Here is a 17,936-nt window from a genome sequence, read left to right on the forward strand (position 1 = left end):
TGGTTTTAGACTAGAGTTGGCTGTAGGCAACTGAAATGGTTAAAGGCAAAACATGGCTAAGAGGGGACTATTGCATATTGAATGGTTAAATTGTAAAGGAGAAAGGTGTGGGAGAGAAGGACAATATACATAAATGAGGGGCCACATGTCTAGATCAGGGTGGTGGGACCCTGTGAAGAAGGTGCCGTTTAAGCAAGGACAGTGGTCCTCATCTCTAGCTACCAATGAAGCTTCACCTGGAACAACAGTAAAATCACCACAGCAAAGTCCCAGAATGTCTGGGGCCGGGGCTCTGAGGCCTCTCCACAGGAAAGCTTCCCAGGGGACTCTAAGGGACACCAGCCAGGGACTATGGTGTCCAAGGACTGTTGACCTATAGCAGTAAGAGTAGAAAGGAGAAGAGCTCTCACAGCAGTCAAGGTCTTCTGTGGAAGGCAGTGACCAACAGGCCAGAGACTTGCACTACTTACTGGGGTGACAGAGATAGTCCCCTCTGAGTGGCTCAGTGACCTTTGGTTTGACGAGGCCTTGAGATCACACACCTTTGCCTCGTGTTCCTGGGGCCATACTTTCCCCCATCCTCCTTTCTCTGCTTTGAGATGCCCCACGGTAGTCTTACTTCTGCAGGGTTAGGGGCTTTCTCGCCTCCTCTGCAGTCTCAAAGGCATCCCAGGGCGGACCAGCCAGTGGGTATGGTGCCTGGTGAATCCCAAATTAAACAAGATGACAGCTAAGCGGGAGGTTCTCTGCTTGCCTTATTTGTGTCCAGCTGATCTTGACCCTAGTTGCCACTGGTTTTGGTTTCCCTGAATAAAAATGTAACCAACACGTTTATAGAGATTGAGAAAGACTCCTCTTTCTGTCCTCCTGAGAAACAAGAAGGAAAAGAAGAACCAAGATTAGGGGGCAGCCCACTGTCTCCTACCATGCCAGTTGGCCTCCCTCTAGGCAGGGCTGTGAACCCATCTACAGGTAGGAAAAGTGAAAAGTTTCTGCACCCGATAAGCCTCTCCACTGGCACAGCAATCCAAATCAGACCAAATCAAACCGAATTAGAAAAAGCCCAGGTTTGATGGATGATTTTCCAGCCCCCTCTCCCAGGAGAGGAGACAGAAAAGAGAGGCCGGAAAATCACCAGTCTGTTTTCGGGGCGGGGGCAGTTAAAATACCCTGTGGGAGTGGTCTTGAGCATCTCTGGAAGGTGGGCTGAGACCTTACCTCACTTTTGGGAGAGGCCATTATTTGGTGGGCTTTCTGAGATGCAGCAGGGTTTGGAGAGAGGGGAGGGAGGGGGCCTGGGTGTGGAAATTCCACCAGAACTTTCCAGACTCTTTGGGTATGTGGGTTCTAAGGGCTGGGGTGGAGCTTCCACCAGAAAGCCCACAAATGACCCCTCCCCCAGAGATGCTCAAGGCCACTCCCGCGGGGTATTTAAACTGCCCCCCAGAAAGCAGACGCCTGGGTTTTCCGTCTCTTTTCATCTCCTCTTTGGGGGGCTAGAAAGTCATCTGGGAATACTGTATCCATTAAATGTGGGTTTTTTTCAAATTTGGTTTGACTTGGACTGATTTGGATTGCTGCATCAGTGGAGAGGTTATCAGATGCAGAAATGTGGACGGAAGTTTCTGTTCCGCCCGTCCCGCTGCCATTTAGTCTCAAGCACACAGAGGCTTATGTTAATATAAACTGGCCAATGGTTTAGGCTTCTTACTGACTAGCGCTCTCAATTATTAACTCATAACTATTAATCTATGTATCTCCATGTGGTCTTGGCTTACCAGTGAAGCCCAGGCCTCTCTTTTCCTTGGCAGCTACATGGCATCTCCCTGGCCACTCACTAAGTTCCTCTTCCCAGCATTCTCCTAGTCTGGCTAGTCTTCCCAGCATTCTCCTAGTCTTCCTGCCTGGCTACATCCTGCCGGTCTATTGGCCAAAACTGCTTTATTCATCAGCCAATAAGAGGAACATATTCACAGCATACAGAGGAATTCCCCATCCCAGACTTTTCATCTGGATGTTCCACCAGAGTTCATGAGGCCCCACAATCCTATTCATCCAGAACCACGGCAGCCCGTGGAGAAACCGTCTGATGTCTTCTCCTTTCTCCTCTCATCTGCAGCGTGGAGTCTGTCTTGTCCATGTGTCACTCACTCCAACCATTATCCTGCAGTCACCACTACTGGCCTAGATTGGAACTAGGGAGCTGGAGGAGTCCAGGCATGGAAATGTGTCTGTTAAGCTGTTCCTGTGTTTTTTCTCTGGGATAGCCTAGACCAAACCCCAGGATGCCTTTCCTGGTAACCCAGACTGTTAACATGTGCCCTGATGGTTTGCTCTGTGGGTTTGTGAGCAACTGTGGAAAATGCCCCCATAGTCACTGCCAGGACACCACAGGATGTTTTTATTCTGAGTGACTATGGGGCTGACAGACCATATAACATGTACTCTTGGAGTGAGCATCCAGGTTGCCTGTGTGGCCTTGGGCTGATGATTCAATATTTTTGTGCTGTAATTCCCTTCTCTTAAAAGCAAGCACTAACCTCATAGGGTAGCTGTGAGGCTGAAATGAATATATGTAGGAGCATAAAGGAATATATTATATATTGTATCATTTTACTTTGTGCTGCCAAAGATGGAATCCAGGGCCTTGGGTTCAAGGAAATCACCTCCCGGCTTCAGTGTGTTTAAAATAACTTAAAAAATATTAAGTTAAACTAGTAAATATGGTAACAAAATAATGAAGTATTTATTATGGGGAGGGAAGGAAAATGCAGACCAGAGCCTTTATTGTGGGAAGGAAAGTAATGTTGGGTGGAGAAGTTCTTGATTGGCCAGTTTGGATAAACCCCAGGGACCACTGTCCCATCACCTCGTAGCTGTCCCTAAGAGTCTACAAAGGTAAGGGGGCTCTCGTTTATCAGTCTACATGTGAAAAGAACACAGCTATTCACTGTCTCTGGGATTTGACTAGCCCAGGGAAGGTCAGAAAGGCCACAGCTAACATCGTGATAAAAGACATGCTTCATCAAAAGGTACAGGGTGGTTCAACTTCAGGAAGAAACGACGGCTGCTTGAGGCAAAGTCTGTACAGGAATGGGACCTGGGTTTGGATCACCAGTTCCCATGCCAAGTGCTGGACAAAGCGGCACACACCTCCAGTTCTAGCAATGAAGAGCCAGAGCCGGAGGCAAAAGGCTGCTGGTCTTGCCGGCCAGCCAACCTAGTCAGTTGTTCCGTTCCAGGTTCAGTGAGAAACCCTGTCTCAAAAATAAGGTGAATATCGATCGAGGAAGTCATCCATTTCACACACCTCACCCGTGTGTGCATGTACAGGAACATACAGACATCTGCATATAAATTCTCACATGCAGTTCAAAATTTTTATTATAAATAAAAGACACACTCCGTATACCAGTAAACATTCGGAATAAAACTACAAAATCTATTTAGCATTAATTTTGAAGCTAGGTCTGTGGGTGTGTAGGGGAGAGCATAAACTTGGAGGAAGTGTCTACTGTGTTAGGGTCTGTACCTCCCAGCAGAGGCCTAGTCCCTGGTGTGTGAGCTACCAGGCCGAGGGCTCAGGGAGATGATTTCACTCAGAGCTTGTCTACCAGCAGCAGCTTAGTCCATGACGGTTAGAACATTTTTGTGTCCCTCTCAAGAAATCAAACATGTACAGGCCCTTATGCACTCTGGCCTCGAGGACCCTCCCTCTTGTGGCCTGTTTTGCAAGAAAAAAGATTTTCACTAAAGGACAAGAGCCACAAGAATGGACAAAAAGCCATAGCTGGCTGTTGTGGCTGATGACACCCCTGGATGGTGAAGCTGGAGGTCCCAGCAGGAGAATCCAGGGACTCCCAGGTAATGGCAGGGGTAGGGGGTTTCTACCCATGCTCTTCTGCTCTTTCAGCCTGTCCCTTCCAAGGGACTCCCGTGGGGTGTCAGACTTGAGGTCTGCTTGAGACTAGGAAGTGAGAGATCTTTGGGGCACTGCTCTGGCCCATACTTCCCAGAGCAAGTGTACAAACAGGGCATCAGGGATCAGAGTGCCGTGAAAGTTCCAAGAACAGGACCAGGGGTCTCCCCGCTAGTGGGAGAGGCTAGTACCCTTGTCCTCTCACCATTAGCCCTTGGGAATCAACTCCACACAAACCTATACATACCTCTTTTGGAGGGGGTTGTGTAGCTTTGTAGACCAGGCTGGCTTTGAACTCACAGAGCTGCCTGAGATCTGCCTGCCGCTGCTTCTCAAGTGCTGGGCTAAAAGGCATGCACCACCACCACCACCCCCAGCAGAAGAGGGGATCCTAATCAAGAAAATGCCTCCATAAGATTGGCCTATAGACAAGTCTGTGGGGCATTTTCTTAAGTAGCGATTAATGTGGGAGGGGCTATATAACAAAGCAGGCTGAGGAAGCCACGGAGAGCAAGCCAGTAAGCAACATTCTTCCATGGCTTCTGCTTCAGTTCCTGCCTCAAGTTCCTGCCCTCACTTCCCTCAGTGACAAGAGTGTGACTGGAAACTCTAGGACACATCCCCGTCCCCCGGGACTCGTGTAGCCTGTAGCCATCCTAGTGCCTGAGATACTCCCAAGGTCCCTGGATACAGCCCCAACTTCACTCCCCAGCAAAGGCCTGTCTTGTCTGTCCACTGCAGTGGCAGGGTACCATGCTGTGTGGCTTGTAAACAACTGTCTTCCATTTCTGGAGTCTGGAAGTCTGAGCCCACGGTGCCAGCACGGCTAGAGTTTGGTGAGGGCCATCTTTCAGCCCTTTCACATACTCTCATGGCAGCAGGGCCGGGAGGCAAGCTCTCCTGTTCTTCTCATAAGGCACTAATCCCATTCACAAGGCCCCACGTCATCTCCCAGGGCCCTGCTGCTAAAACCCTTACAGTGGGCACCAGGATGCACTGTATGGATGTGGGGGACACGGGTATCCAGTTTATAGCAAGTCTTCCTTTTCCTTCTGTCTCCAGCATCCTGTTTGCTGACATCGAGGGCTTCACCAGCCTGGCTTCCCAGTGTACTGCCCAGGAACTGGTCATGACCCTCAATGAGCTCTTTGCCCGCTTTGACAAGTTGGCTGCGGTGAGTCACCCTGAGTGTGGGCCAGAAGGTGGCCTGGACAGGGCTGTCAGGGGAGGGCCTTAACGTTGAGGATATTAATCCAAGTCTACTCTACTTGGTGGAAACTGGTTTTGGGCACCTGTGATGGGTAGAGAACTCTGTCAGACTGCAGAGTGTGTCCTCATGTCCCACACCATCTCTGGCAACACAGTGGGGAGACACTATCCCTGGCTATGAGTAGTTTGAAGGGACTGCTCCATGCATGCCTGCGGGGTGTTAGTGAAATTTCTGTTGCCCTGGGGCACATCATTCTTGGTGAGGTTGGCCAGGGGGATGAGAGGATGCATCTGAATGTCCACCAGGCCCTGTAAGCAGCTGGGTGCCTTCCCCAGAGTCTTCCAGAAAGAGAACTCACCAGCACTTGGACAAAAACAGAAGTGACACCTCACAGCAGGGAATGGCAACCAAGACACTCAGTCACACAGTCTCTGTTTTTACTCATTCTTCTCCAGGATGAGTCTTTGTAGAGTCATGCCTTGTAAGTAGCCACTTACTACATGTCCACTGGCATAGAGCACAGCCCTGTGTGTAGACAGGGTTCTAGACTAGAATGTGGAGTAGAGTCTGTTGTGACCAGGGGTTTTCTGGGGCCACTGAAGGTACTAGATGGGTATCCTCCATCCCTGAGCTTGAACAAGGTAGATGGACACATGCTTGCTGCCTGAGCACTGGGTAGACCTCACGGCCACCCCACTCCCACTGTCCCAGATTCTTGGGGTAGCACAGAGTCAGTCAAGCAGCTAGTGTAACTGATGGCTAAGGGTAACCATCTCACTCCTAGTTAGGCATTGGCGGTGGCCACAGGTGCTGGTCTATATTCATTGTTTGGCATTCATGTGTTTGCTGGCACAGCCGAACATTCCTTTTTTTAAATCTCGGGCAGGCTGAGGGTCATATGGATTTCTGGCTCAAGCTCATTTCTGCTGACTTCAGTCATGTTTACACACACACACACACACACACACACACACACACACACGAATCAAAACTGTTGATGGAATTACAAGATGCAGGGGTATGCTTCTGGGGTCAGGAGTGGGACCAGAGATGCTTGCCCTAGTCATTATCCTCCCTGTCCCACACTTCCAATAACCCTGGCTCTGAAACTGGGACTGGGCCCATTTCTGTAGAAGGCAGTTCGCTTGAGGCATGGGTAAATCTTTGTTTTTTATTCCTTCCCCTCCCACTCTCTTTCCCACTAGTTTGGATTCTTAAAATGCATTTGCTTTCCAGGAGAACCACTGTTTACGGATTAAGATCCTCGGGGATTGTTACTACTGCGTCTCTGGGCTGCCTGAAGCCAGGGCTGACCATGCCCACTGCTGCGTAGAGATGGGCATGGACATGATCGAGGCTATCTCGTAAGTGCCTACCTCAGGGCTTTATCCATTCCAGGGAACCAACCCACCATCTGAGTAGTGACTGATGGGAGCAGGGAGTGGTGTGATGCACCCGGGTCCCTTCTGGGCTGGTGGGCAGTTCTGTACCTCAGCCTTCACTTCTGCCCCAGGGCTCCTTTCTTTCCTTGGGGGGGGGGCAGCTTTCCCAAAGGAGGCTCCAGGAGAGGGAGAGAGCTGGCAGGAGTGGCCATGCCTGAGCTAATGGTTTGCCTCGAAAACCTCACCACTTCTCACAACCCCATCCCCGATGCAAAGCATGCTAGCTCCTAGATGGGAGAGTTAGGCTCTTGTGGGCTAAAGAGATATCCTGGGATTCGATCACAGATAATATACTCCTCTGTAAGCAATAAGGGAAGGAGCCTGGGCCAGGCTCTGTTGTTACTGGCCACGGAAGGAACCCTTCATCACTGAAACAAATGTACACAACCTAAATGATATTACCAGCTAGGGGTTGGGTCACAGAAAGTTTCAAGTAACTTTGAATTCTAAAAGTAGCCTATATGAGAACACAGTAAAAGGTAGTTGGTTAGGTCAAAGGTCGGAGTGGCTATCCAGGAAGGGGTTTAGCCCCCCCCTTTTTTTTTTTTTTTTTTTTTTTTTTTTTGCTTTTATTGACTGTCTCCTGCATGACTGTTTATGCAATCATGTCCCGAAGTCCAGCCAGTGTTAGGAGGGAAGGCCTGGCCTCTCTCTGCAGTGATAGCCAGTGTGTCACCTGGACACACAAGGTAAGAGTTGCAAGCCCCTGCAGGGAGGAGTGCTTGATTCCACTGAGGGGATTGAGAAGCCTCAGGAAGCAGGTAGCTCTGGAGAAGAGAGAAACAACAGAATGAGGAGTCATTATTCTCCACGAGAGTCCACACCTCAGGCAGAAGGGACCACTCCTCAGATAGAAGGGGCGGCTCCAATACTGATAATGCTTGGCAAGTGGATCCCAGGATGAGAGAAATGAGGAGGCCTGAGTCTTTCCTGTAGTTGGGCAGAGTGGAGGGCGGGCTGGTGGGGGTGAGCCTAGATATAGACTGCCAGTTTCACAGCTTGCCCAGTGTCAAGGAAGGCTAGCTTCTAAAGTGCAAACCGGACCCACTCTTCCCCATCCCCTGAACCTTTTTCTCTGCAGACCCTAAGCAGGCTGGAGCCCAGATACGGGTGGAAACTCCTCTTCTGCTCCCTCAGCGTGGGAGATTATAAGGGCCTACCCCATACTGGGAACCCTGTCTTGGTGCTTGTGATTGGGACTACAGATGTCTTGTAGTTCAGGGAGCAACCTAGCTGCCTGCACTTTCCCAGACTTACCTCTTCCTGTATCCTTCTATAGTTGTGACCCCACCTGGCCCCCACATTCATGTAACCCATGTAACTGCCCATCTCCTGTATCGTGCTAACATTGAGAGAGGAGTGGGCCATGGCATTAAATCCAGTCAATCAACATTGGGAAGATCATTCCAGTCTGCCTTGCTTCCAGAGCAATGTATGATTAGGGTTCAGGGTGACTACATCTCCCCCATGGGCTCAAGATAGCACCACAGTACATTTACAATTTTCTGAACAGTCTAATTGACTGAGGCAATGGCAATGGACCTAGTTGGGTAGATGGGGTAGATTTTACTGTGCAGCCCACTGCCACCTTGTGGCTGAGACAGAGACAGCACTTCTCTGGTTAATCTGAACAGGCACCCAAGCACCCGCTGATCCCCTTCAGGTTAGGATGGATCAGAAAGAAATGCCTCTTTGACCCCTGCGCCTCCCAACTCCCCTTTCACCCAGTCCCTCTTTCCAGCCTCACCCTTGCTCTATATGCCTAGCCCCTGACCCTATCCCAGCCTTATCCCTGCTCCATCCCTAGGTTGGTCCGAGAGGTGACAGGAGTGAACGTGAACATGCGCGTGGGCATTCACAGTGGGAGAGTACACTGCGGCGTCCTTGGTCTCAGAAAGTGGCAGTTCGACGTATGGTCTAACGATGTTACGCTGGCCAACCACATGGAGGCTGGTGGCAAAGCGGGGTGAGTGAGGGCAGGTCAGAACCCAAAGTTCCCTTCTGACCCGGGAGAGACCTCATGGGGTGGGGCTGGAGTAGGCAGGGTGGAGGAGCGGGCAGGCTGTGGGCAGGTGGGATTAGAGATTTCTTTAGTGGGGGTGTGAGGCTGGGGATGAAGCTGTACCGTAGATTGCTTGCCTAACATGCACAAGACCCTGGATTCAATCCCCAGCACTGTAGGAAAGAAGGAGGGAGGGAGGAATGGAGGGAGGGAAGAAATGAAAGCGAGAGAAAGAAAATAAAGAGGGAAGGAAGGAAAGCAAGCGTGCTTACTTAGCAGATTATTCACCATACTTTATTTACAAGTCATAAGGAATATTGTCTCAAACATCCAAGCATTTAATTGGATGACAAATGGTGGCTTGTGACTTGTGGTAGAGAGCCGCCACCTATTTCAGAGGAGAGAGACTAGTTCCCTACAAGTCTCAGAAGTACCAGCTGGCACAGGATACCTGGGTAGAGAGAAAGGTAGGGCCAAGGGACCAATGGGCAGGGGTGAGGTGGGGAGCAGGATACAGGTACGGGAGACACCGTGGACAAACATAGTACAGATAGTCTTTCGGGGGCAGCAGGAGAAGCAGTTGGTGACTAAGAGGGACCTGGACATCAGGTTGGAGATAGGCGTGGAGTGGCAGGAGCCACTGCTGGTTTCTGAGCAGGGTGACTGTACGATGAGAGGCATGTTCCTTGGGTCGGCTGCCATAGGGTCACTCATGCTAGGCGAAGTGCCGGAGGGTGACGGCTGGAAATGAGCCAGGAATGCCATCCTGATCATGACAAGGTGGTGCCATTTGGACCGGAGCTAGAGGCCTTGAGGTGTGAATGATCTCGAACTGTGGCCCTTACCTCACACTTTCTGCCCTTCCCCCACTGTAGACGAATTCATATCACCAAGGCCACACTCAACTACCTGAATGGGGACTATGAGGTGGAGCCAGGCTGTGGTGGCGAGCGCAACGCCTACCTCAAGGAGCACAGCATCGAGACCTTCCTCATCCTGCGCTGTACCCAGAAGCGGGTTAGTGGGCAGAGCCTGTGGGGCAGGGAGTTGGGGGGCATCTTTGGATGGGAACCTTTTCTTGGCTTGTTCTTTCCCTGAGGAAAATGATGAATTAATTCCTCAGCGTCGCCTCCCATTTCTCAGAAAGAGCCTGGCAGTGATGAGCCCTTGCAAAGCTGATGGGGGAGAGGGGGTATTTTCATTCCACTTTAGTTGAAAGCAAAAGTTGCAACAGGCCTCAGATCAGTGAGCGAGGGTGCCTCGGGGAGGTGGGGGGCACGGAATGGAGGCGAGCATCCGAGGAATCACTGGCTGCCTTTGCTAGGCCTTTTCTCAACCCCCTCCTCTCTTCCCTATTCCCGTTCTCACTCTTACTCACTTCCTTGTTTTCGCATTCCCTCCGATGGCTGTATTTGTTGATTCTGCTTCAGCCTGCATCTATGGGTGTCTGTTTTGTTTTTAAGTTTATATTACACATATATTTATTGTCTGTGTATTGTGTGTATATATATGAATGTGAAAGTGTGCATGCCATGACATGCGTGTGGAGGTCAGAGGACAACTTGCAGGAGTCAGCTCTCCCCTTCGACCATGCTGTTCCTGGGGATTGAACTCATATCGTCAAGCTTGGCAGAAAGCACTCTCACTGGCTGAGTCAACTTGCTGGCCCCTACATCTTTGTTTCTTGAAACTGTCATCCTTTTAACGTTCTGGTTTCTTTCTTCTTTCCCCTTTGTCTCAGCCCACATCTGCCAAAGTATAACAACTGAGTTATTAGTAGACCTCAGTGTTCTATTTTTAATAATGTCATGTTCCGTGTTCTCAATTTTTAAAGCAAATGGAGCATTTCTCTCTTTCCCCCAAATTAGAACACCTTGCCATCCTCCCGCTGAGGGCATCCAGTGGCCAGTGCCCTTTGGCACCAAAAAGCTCCCGGTTGCTTAAGGACTTAGTCTGAAGACAATAGCTGTATGTAAGCTGGATAGCGGCAGGGCGGAAAAGACAGTGCCCATCTGTCCCGTCCTGAGACAGATAGCAGGGGACACCTTGCTCTTCACCTGAAGAGAGATCCTAACTGCAGTAGCCTTTGTAGTGAGCCACATCGGACACTCCAGGAGCAGCAGTAGGGGAAGGGAAATGTCTGGAGAGCAGCACTTTGGGAAGATCTCCTAAACATCTGCTTGTTCCCTGGCCAGATGTGAATGAGCTGAGACCCTCTCAATCCCTCCAGGTCCCTCCTTCCAGTCCCTGCTGCACAGGCCTCTAGCCTCCATTGTACCTTCCCCCCTTGGGCCCTCTGGGTCTTGGTCTCCCCAGTTGGCAGCTAGAAGAGATGGTGTGGCAGCCCCACCACCCCTGGCAGTGTGAACCTAGGGACACTGTGTCCCTCTAGACCCTATATCAAACATCTACCTCTGGTGTCCTTTAGGAATGGCAGAAAGACAGTCGGACAGTAGGTAGCTGGCTGAGTCTCTATGTGCTTATGGACTTGCCGTCTCTGACTTTTGTAACTCTGTGTCAGGTTTCTGGGAGCTGCTTTTGGAGCAGCGGAGGTCTATTCTGCTGATAGACCCTAGGAGAAGTGGATACTGGAGCCCAGGGCCCTTCTCCTTCCATCAGCCTCTGGGCACCTTCAGCCCTGGCTCTACTCACCCTTGAAGCTCTAAGCAGACCCTAATAGGTGCCAAACCCCACATTCCACTGAGTAGAACCTGCCAGGGATGGAGATCATGGGTGCAAGCTGGCCTGGCTACCTGGGGGACTAGAAGGGAAGCTCAACCCTCCCATGGAGTTATCTCCCCCATCCCGTTAGAGGGGAGGCAGGCTACATGACAGGCTGCCGTGCATCTCTTAGGACTTTGGGAACTTGGCCTTCCAGTGGATTGAGAAGTTCCAGGAGAGAATCTTGTGCTCAGACTTTTAAGGAGCACTTCTTGCGTGCGACCCCTTGATTTCTCGAGACCAGCTCTCATAATTACCTGTGCCAAGCACTGGAGACTTTGGGTGAACAGGTTCCAGGGCATTCAAAGGCAACTATTTTTCATTCTGCCTGATTCTTGTTCCTGGAGAGTGAGGGCCTGCCCACGAGGGCTCTTCCCATGGCTCTGCCCACACACTGACACATCTCTGTTGTCCTTCAGAAAGAAGAGAAAGCCATGATTGCTAAGATGAACCGCCAGAGAACCAATTCCATAGGACACAACCCACCCCACTGGGGAGCTGAGCGCCCCTTCTACAACCACTTGGGTGGTAACCAGGTGTCCAAGGAGATGAAGAGGATGGTGAGTCTCTGGCACACAATGCCCATGGGTTGGGAATGAAGGCTGGCCCCGGGGTAGCAGCCTGAGGAAATCTAGAAGGCGGGGGTCACCTGACCTTACCTAGAATATGAAACTCCCAACCCTGGCCTGGTTCTGCTTCATGAGTCCTGCTGTCCCATCGATTGGGGACATAGCGGTAGTGCCCTTCCCTTCCTCCTGACAGAGCTTCCTGGTATAGGCTGGCCAGACTAGGATGTCCCACTAGGGCCTCTAGCAGCCTCAGTATTGACTGGTAAGACTCCATGGGGCTGGGTGGCACTGGCCTGTCTGGCCCCTTACAGCCCTTAATGCCTTTCCTGGGCAATTGAGAGCACCTTCCTTATTTCGCCTACTCAGAAATCATCCAGTGCTCTTTGGCAAGTGCCTGGTGATGGCCCCTCTGCTTCTGTGCTGAGAAACACCCTGTCCTTGCTAACACCAGCCTTCTAGCAGGAATGTCAGGTTATAGGTCACACAGCCACTGAAGGCACTGTGTCCCCCAAATCTAATTTAGGGTGCATTGCTCATTCATAGAGAAAGAAGGGGGTTACTGGAAGCCAGGTGCCAATGGTAGTACTTTCGCTTTCTGCCTAGACCTCAGTTCCCTCTCCTGGGGACACTGCTCTGGTCAAGGCCACCTGGCTCACGGGTGGGAACTGTCTACACTGAAGGAGGGCTGGAGAGGCTCAAGGCCAAGAGCAGGGTGTGTGGTCACTGTGAGTAAGCTGGGGCAAGCTGCTGGCAATACAGTTCAGGTATGTCAGACTAGGTGCAGCTAGAACCTAGGGGAAGAGGCAGACCCCCACGGGACTAAAGCAGACAAAAGCTAGTGGCCTGAAGCAAGGGACAGGTTAGGGACCTGGCTGCTCTACTTCTTGCCCCCTAACAAGTAGCAGGTGACACACATAATACACAGTCAGAAAACAAAAACAAACAAACAAAAAACAAACAACAAAAAACAAACAAACAAAAAAACCCAAAAAAACAAAAAAACTAACCTGCCATCCATTTAAGGTAGGTAAACTACTGGTTTACACTGACACTATGAAAGAGAAGACAGGAGGGGGCTGGCCTTACCCAGGGCTTTGAATGCAGATGTCCACAGGCCTTATCTGTACCTACATGACCTGCAGCCACTCTGTCCTCTGGGGCCCTTCACAAAGCGAAGGTGTCTTGTTCTTTAATCAATGCCCTACAGACTCTGAGCCCACTTGACCAGAGGGTTGGGAGGAGGCGCAGAAGGATGGAGGCTATATGGAGGGGAATCTAGAGTAGAAAGAGGTAGCAAGAAAAGGTACAGAGGAAGAAGGGAACAGCCAGCAAGCCTGGTGGGAAACCACAGTCTCTGTGAAGTCCCGGAGCTCATTTTTCAGTGACATTTGGAATAACCTGCAACCTCAGTAATTTCCTAGGCAGTCTGGGCTGTGAGCACTGGTTTGGCAGGCGTATTCATCACCGATAGGACAAGGAGCTCTAGAAGAATTAGCAGTAGGCGCTGTGACTGGGGAAGGGTTGGCTCCAGAGGAGTCTGTGCCTCAGGGGAGGCTCCTGGGTGTTAATTGCTTCATCCAGCAGGGGAGGAAGATCATGCAGAACAAGGTGCCCCATGCTGACTGGGCATAGTATCCCCTGAGGATACTGGCATCAAAGCCTCCTTTCCCTGGCCCCACCTGCCCCGTGGGGAGTCTGGGCTTGGTATGGAGCAGATTCCAGCAGCTGTCCTGCCAGGCTTTGGTGTTAAACTTCCCAGAAATCTTTGAGAATAATGCAAAAGGAGCATACTTCAACCTAACTTCTAGCACATGGATGAAGAGGAAAAAAACAAAAAACAAAAAACAAAACAAACAAACAAACAAAAAAAAAAACCACATTGAAAAATACAAACCACCCAAAATAGTCACTGAAGGTGAATGATTTGGATTCAATGAAGCAGTAACAGCAGACAGGGAGGTTCTAATCCACAGCCAGCAGTTTTCTTTGGAATCTTTATCGAGCTTTTTACTCAGCTTGCCAAGTGCTTTACCTGCAGGTCTAGAGCTGCTGGTCACTGGTCACTGGTGCTGCCTCCCACCTCAGGGACACCTCCTCCCCCAACCCCATCACAGCAGGCAGACCTTTAGTGACCTTCAGTTACCTCTAAAGAGGGCTCTAGGTTGACATCTGTAAGGACACACACACACACACACACACACACACACACACACACACACACACACACACACGTTTGCAGACCTGAGCCACAGAAAGGTACTCAGCCCCTGCAGGTGGCATATGGGCTCCTTGCCTCCTAAATCAAGACAACTCTAGACTTGCAAGAACACATTGGTCCCCAGATCCACATACACAGTTGCATGTAACCAGAACTGAGCTGTTTGGGGTGGGAAGCTTCTGGTTTCCTGTGGTTTTTGTGTGATTAGTGTATGTGTATGTTGGGGGAGGGTGAGTGTGTACATGTGTAAAATTTCGGGTAGGAAGCTTCTGGTTTCCTGTGGTTTTGTGTGATCAGTGTGTGTATGTATGGGTGCTGAGTGTGCATATGTGTAAAATTCTGAGCAGCTCAGCAATTTCTCTTCAAGCCAGGGCTCAGGAGGAAGAGCGGTCACCGTGGAGGATGTGGGCATTGTGCCAGTGGGGTAGAATGAAATCACAATGCACTCTGGCATCTCGTACCAAGTCTTTGCCTTAGGAAGGGACCCACTGTGTTCACCAAGTGAAGGGAGGAGGCAGCTCTCATCCCGTTCACCACAGTGATCAAGGGCAGAGAGCCGTGGGAAGCAGCCGCCTCGATGGACTCAGTGGCTGGGGCAGGCCTCATGTGCTCTTGCTTGCTGTTTTTACCTTCCTCTTTCCTTCTCTTTTAGGGCTTTGAAGACCCCAAAGACAAGTGAGTAATATGCCCATGTCTTTCCTCCTTCTCGCTCGGCACAGTCACGTGACAGATGCTCAGCAATGGTCTGAGCAGTGGCCCAGGAGGCTACCCTCACTCTCCATGGCTCCCTCGGGGGAAAAGCAGACTGTGCACACTGGAAGCAGAGCCTGAATGTGCCCAGTGTCTGGAGGGAACAATCTCTTCCTCCTCTTGTGCTTCCCAGTGCTCAAGACTCCCAGACTGCACTCAAAGACCAGGTTCCACCTTGAGAAATTAGATGCTTAAATTCAGCGCCATAAGCATGCTTCCTCCTCCTGGTTCAAGTGGCAGTTGGACCATGGTCCCTGTGTAGGAGTCCCACCCACCAGTCTTTGCCTTAGTGTGGGGATGGGGAGACAACTAGAGAGTAAAGAAAGAGGCTTATCGCTTATCTGTTGGAATAACAGTGAAATCTTCAGCCAGGAAGTGGTGGTGCATGCCTTTAATCCCAGCACTTGGGAAGCAGATGCAGGCACATTTCTGTGAGTTCAAGGCCAGCCTGATCTACAGAGCGAGTTCCAGAACAGCCAGAGTTACACAGAGAAACCCTGTCTCAAACTAAACAAAAAACAATGAAATCTTCAGTAATAATCTACAATGCCAGCAAGGCCCCTCTGGGACTTGGGTATGTTCTGTTATGTGCAGTTGACAACACAGCCTGGTCTCAGTCCTCACTGTTCTTCCTCGGTCACAGCTCTCAAGGGGTCTGTCAGGTGTCTCTGGCCAGTCCAGATGGCCATGCAGAGCTACCCATGTGACAGCGCCCCAGGGTGTCAGCCTGCCTATGTCTGCCCCTTGCTTTCCAGGAATGCCCAAGAAAGTGCCAACCCTGAGGACGAAGTGGACGAGTTTCTGGGCCGGGCCATTGATGCCAGGAGCATTGACAGACTACGGTCTGAACATGTCCGCAAGTTCCTGTTGACCTTCAGGGAGCCCGACTTAGAGAAGAAGGTATGGCACCAAGACAGGGCACCGGGTGCAGCCCACAGAGCAGCTTCCCCTCAACTCCAGAGTCAGTGTTCTAGTCTGTGATGCCACAGTAGAACCCCAGATGGAGCTCTGGGGACATTTTCTTGGTTGAAAGGAATACATCTTATCATTGCTGTGCCTCGGTTTCCTTATCTGGAGATATTTAGAATATCTACCTCAGGGTGAGCACCAACTGATTTCTATCTGTCAGACACACACAGTGGTGTCTACCACACAGAGGGTGTGTCACAAATATGCTCCCAACATTGCGTGATCATCGAGCCACCCGGTTTCCTGGGGGCCATCAGGACCTTCAAGTGGTACATTGGAAGGACATGGTGGCTCTTTGTTCCACCTTAGATTGTGATTGAAGAGCCCTGGTGGGCCACACAGTGAAGTAGTGATGGGGTCACTAGGCATGTATGTCCATTTGCCCAATGTCCCACTTTGTGTACCTGTATCTAGCTGAAATGGTCTCGTAGGAGCCACTGCCAGCATTAAGTAAGGCAGGCCTGATTAGCAACACACAACTATGGGGAAGGAAAGTAGACCTGACTGATGTGTCCCTTTCGGGGTGACCATGCCAGCATTTGTATGGCTGTTGGTGTCAGGGGAGGAGGTGAGACTGGGAATTGGGACCTTGAATAAGGCCTGGGAGCTCCCTGAGTAGAGTGGGCACTTCCTGGTAGCAGAAACCACAGCAGTCTAGGGCCCATGTGGGTGCACTGTCAGGGTGGGTGGTGGTTTGTGGCTGTGATCATTATGAATTATGTTGACCATGGGTCAGCCTGCATGTAGTGTCTGGTTAGCAATCCAAGTCTGAGTCACTCTCACACAGGCTCTGCCATACAGGCATTTACACTGACTGCCCTCCATCTAAGCCCAGCTCTGGTGTCCATGCGTTCTATGTCCTGAACTAGGGTATCCTGGGCACTGGGTGACTAGAATTGGCTACACTGTAACACACAGTGGGTGGGTCCACTAGAGCTCACCGTCGTATCCCCTCTCAGTACTCCAAGCAGGTGGATGACCGATTTGGTGCCTATGTGGCCTGTGCCTCGCTTGTTTTCCTCTTCATCTGCTTTGTCCAGATCACCATCGTGCCCCAGTAAGTACCCCCGCACTTAGTTCCTTTCTAGCTGCAGGGTCCCCAGGGTGGGAAGGGAACACAGAAGGCAGTCTGTGCCGGTGCTCAGGCTGGGAGGTGGGTTTCCTAATTTCCTCTGTGGATCTAGGAAGTCAGGGGTCCTGCCTATGGGCTGGGAGGTGAATGCTCATGCCTGGGTAGAGACCTCACTGAACACTTAGCTGCACAAAACACCTCTCTGTCACCACCTCCTCTCATTCTTGATTGAGTTATCCAAAACATCTGCCACTCTGGCTTCCTGGTGACCGTTGTTTAGATCTTACACACACACACACACACACACACACACACACACACACACACACACACACACACAGTGTGTGTATCATATCTTTAAAAGGTTGTTTTTGTTTTTAACTACTGAGTATTTCAAAGGAAGGCTTTTCCCCAGGAGGCACACCTGAGCTCTGACAAAGGCTGGCCAGCTTTCTAAGGACCACCTGGAAGAAGACAGAGAACTTTTGAAGTGAGGGTTAGATGGCAGTCACTCACAGGAGTCACACCTAGGGGAGAAGGGTGTTATTCATGTACATGTGCATATATGTGCCTTCACGATGGGTGTGTTGATGGGTACACATTGTAGTTATTCTCTATGAAATCACTCAAGCACATGCAAGTCACACAATCAACTTCCACCCCTTACCTAGAACAGTTGTTAAAACTTTCCGGTATCTGTTTTAGTTACCTCTTTCTGGTTTTTTGTTTGTTTTTTGAGACAGGGTTTCTCTGTGTAGCTCTGACTGTCCTGGAACTTGCTTTGTAGACCAGTCTGGCCTCAAACTCAGAGATCCACCTGCCTCTGCCTCTCCAGTGGGATTAAAGGTGTGCACCACTGCTGCCTGACCTCTTTTTTCTTTCTGACTTTTAAAAATAAACTTAAATTTCTCCCTGAAGCAATAGACATCTGTTTTAAGAACATTCTCTCCCCTTACGCATAGTATCTGACATATCAAATAAAACCAATGGCGGTTCCTCCTATTACCTCAACCCATTTTAAATTCCAAAACTATTTCCCAAATGTCTTCCCAGTTTTTACCCAG

The 17,936-nt window shown here is 50.4% G+C and overlaps 2 protein-coding genes across 2 annotated transcripts in view; one reads left to right on the forward strand and one right to left on the reverse strand.

Annotated features, from left to right (window-relative positions):
- Dtx3l (deltex E3 ubiquitin ligase 3L) overlaps positions 1–17,936 on the reverse strand; it is a 795,722-nt gene that overhangs the window by 188,157 nt on the left and 589,629 nt on the right. The window lies entirely within an intron of this gene.
- Positions 1–17,936, forward strand: part of Adcy5 (adenylate cyclase 5) — a 143,125-nt gene that overhangs the window by 104,162 nt on the left and 21,027 nt on the right. The window contains exons 4-11 of the mRNA XM_051191398.1: positions 4,982–5,093; positions 6,366–6,493; positions 8,379–8,537; positions 9,449–9,590; positions 11,714–11,854; positions 14,734–14,756; positions 15,587–15,731; positions 16,760–16,857. Of these exons, the coding sequence (XP_051047355.1) occupies positions 4,982–5,093; positions 6,366–6,493; positions 8,379–8,537; positions 9,449–9,590; positions 11,714–11,854; positions 14,734–14,756; positions 15,587–15,731; positions 16,760–16,857 (948 nt within the window). The remainder of the gene's footprint in view (positions 1–4,981; positions 5,094–6,365; positions 6,494–8,378; positions 8,538–9,448; positions 9,591–11,713; positions 11,855–14,733; positions 14,757–15,586; positions 15,732–16,759; positions 16,858–17,936) is intronic.

Source organism: Phodopus roborovskii, unplaced genomic scaffold, assembly GCF_943737965.1.
Source record: "Phodopus roborovskii unplaced genomic scaffold, PHOROB, whole genome shotgun sequence".
Lineage (NCBI taxonomy): Eukaryota > Metazoa > Chordata > Mammalia > Rodentia > Cricetidae > Phodopus > Phodopus roborovskii.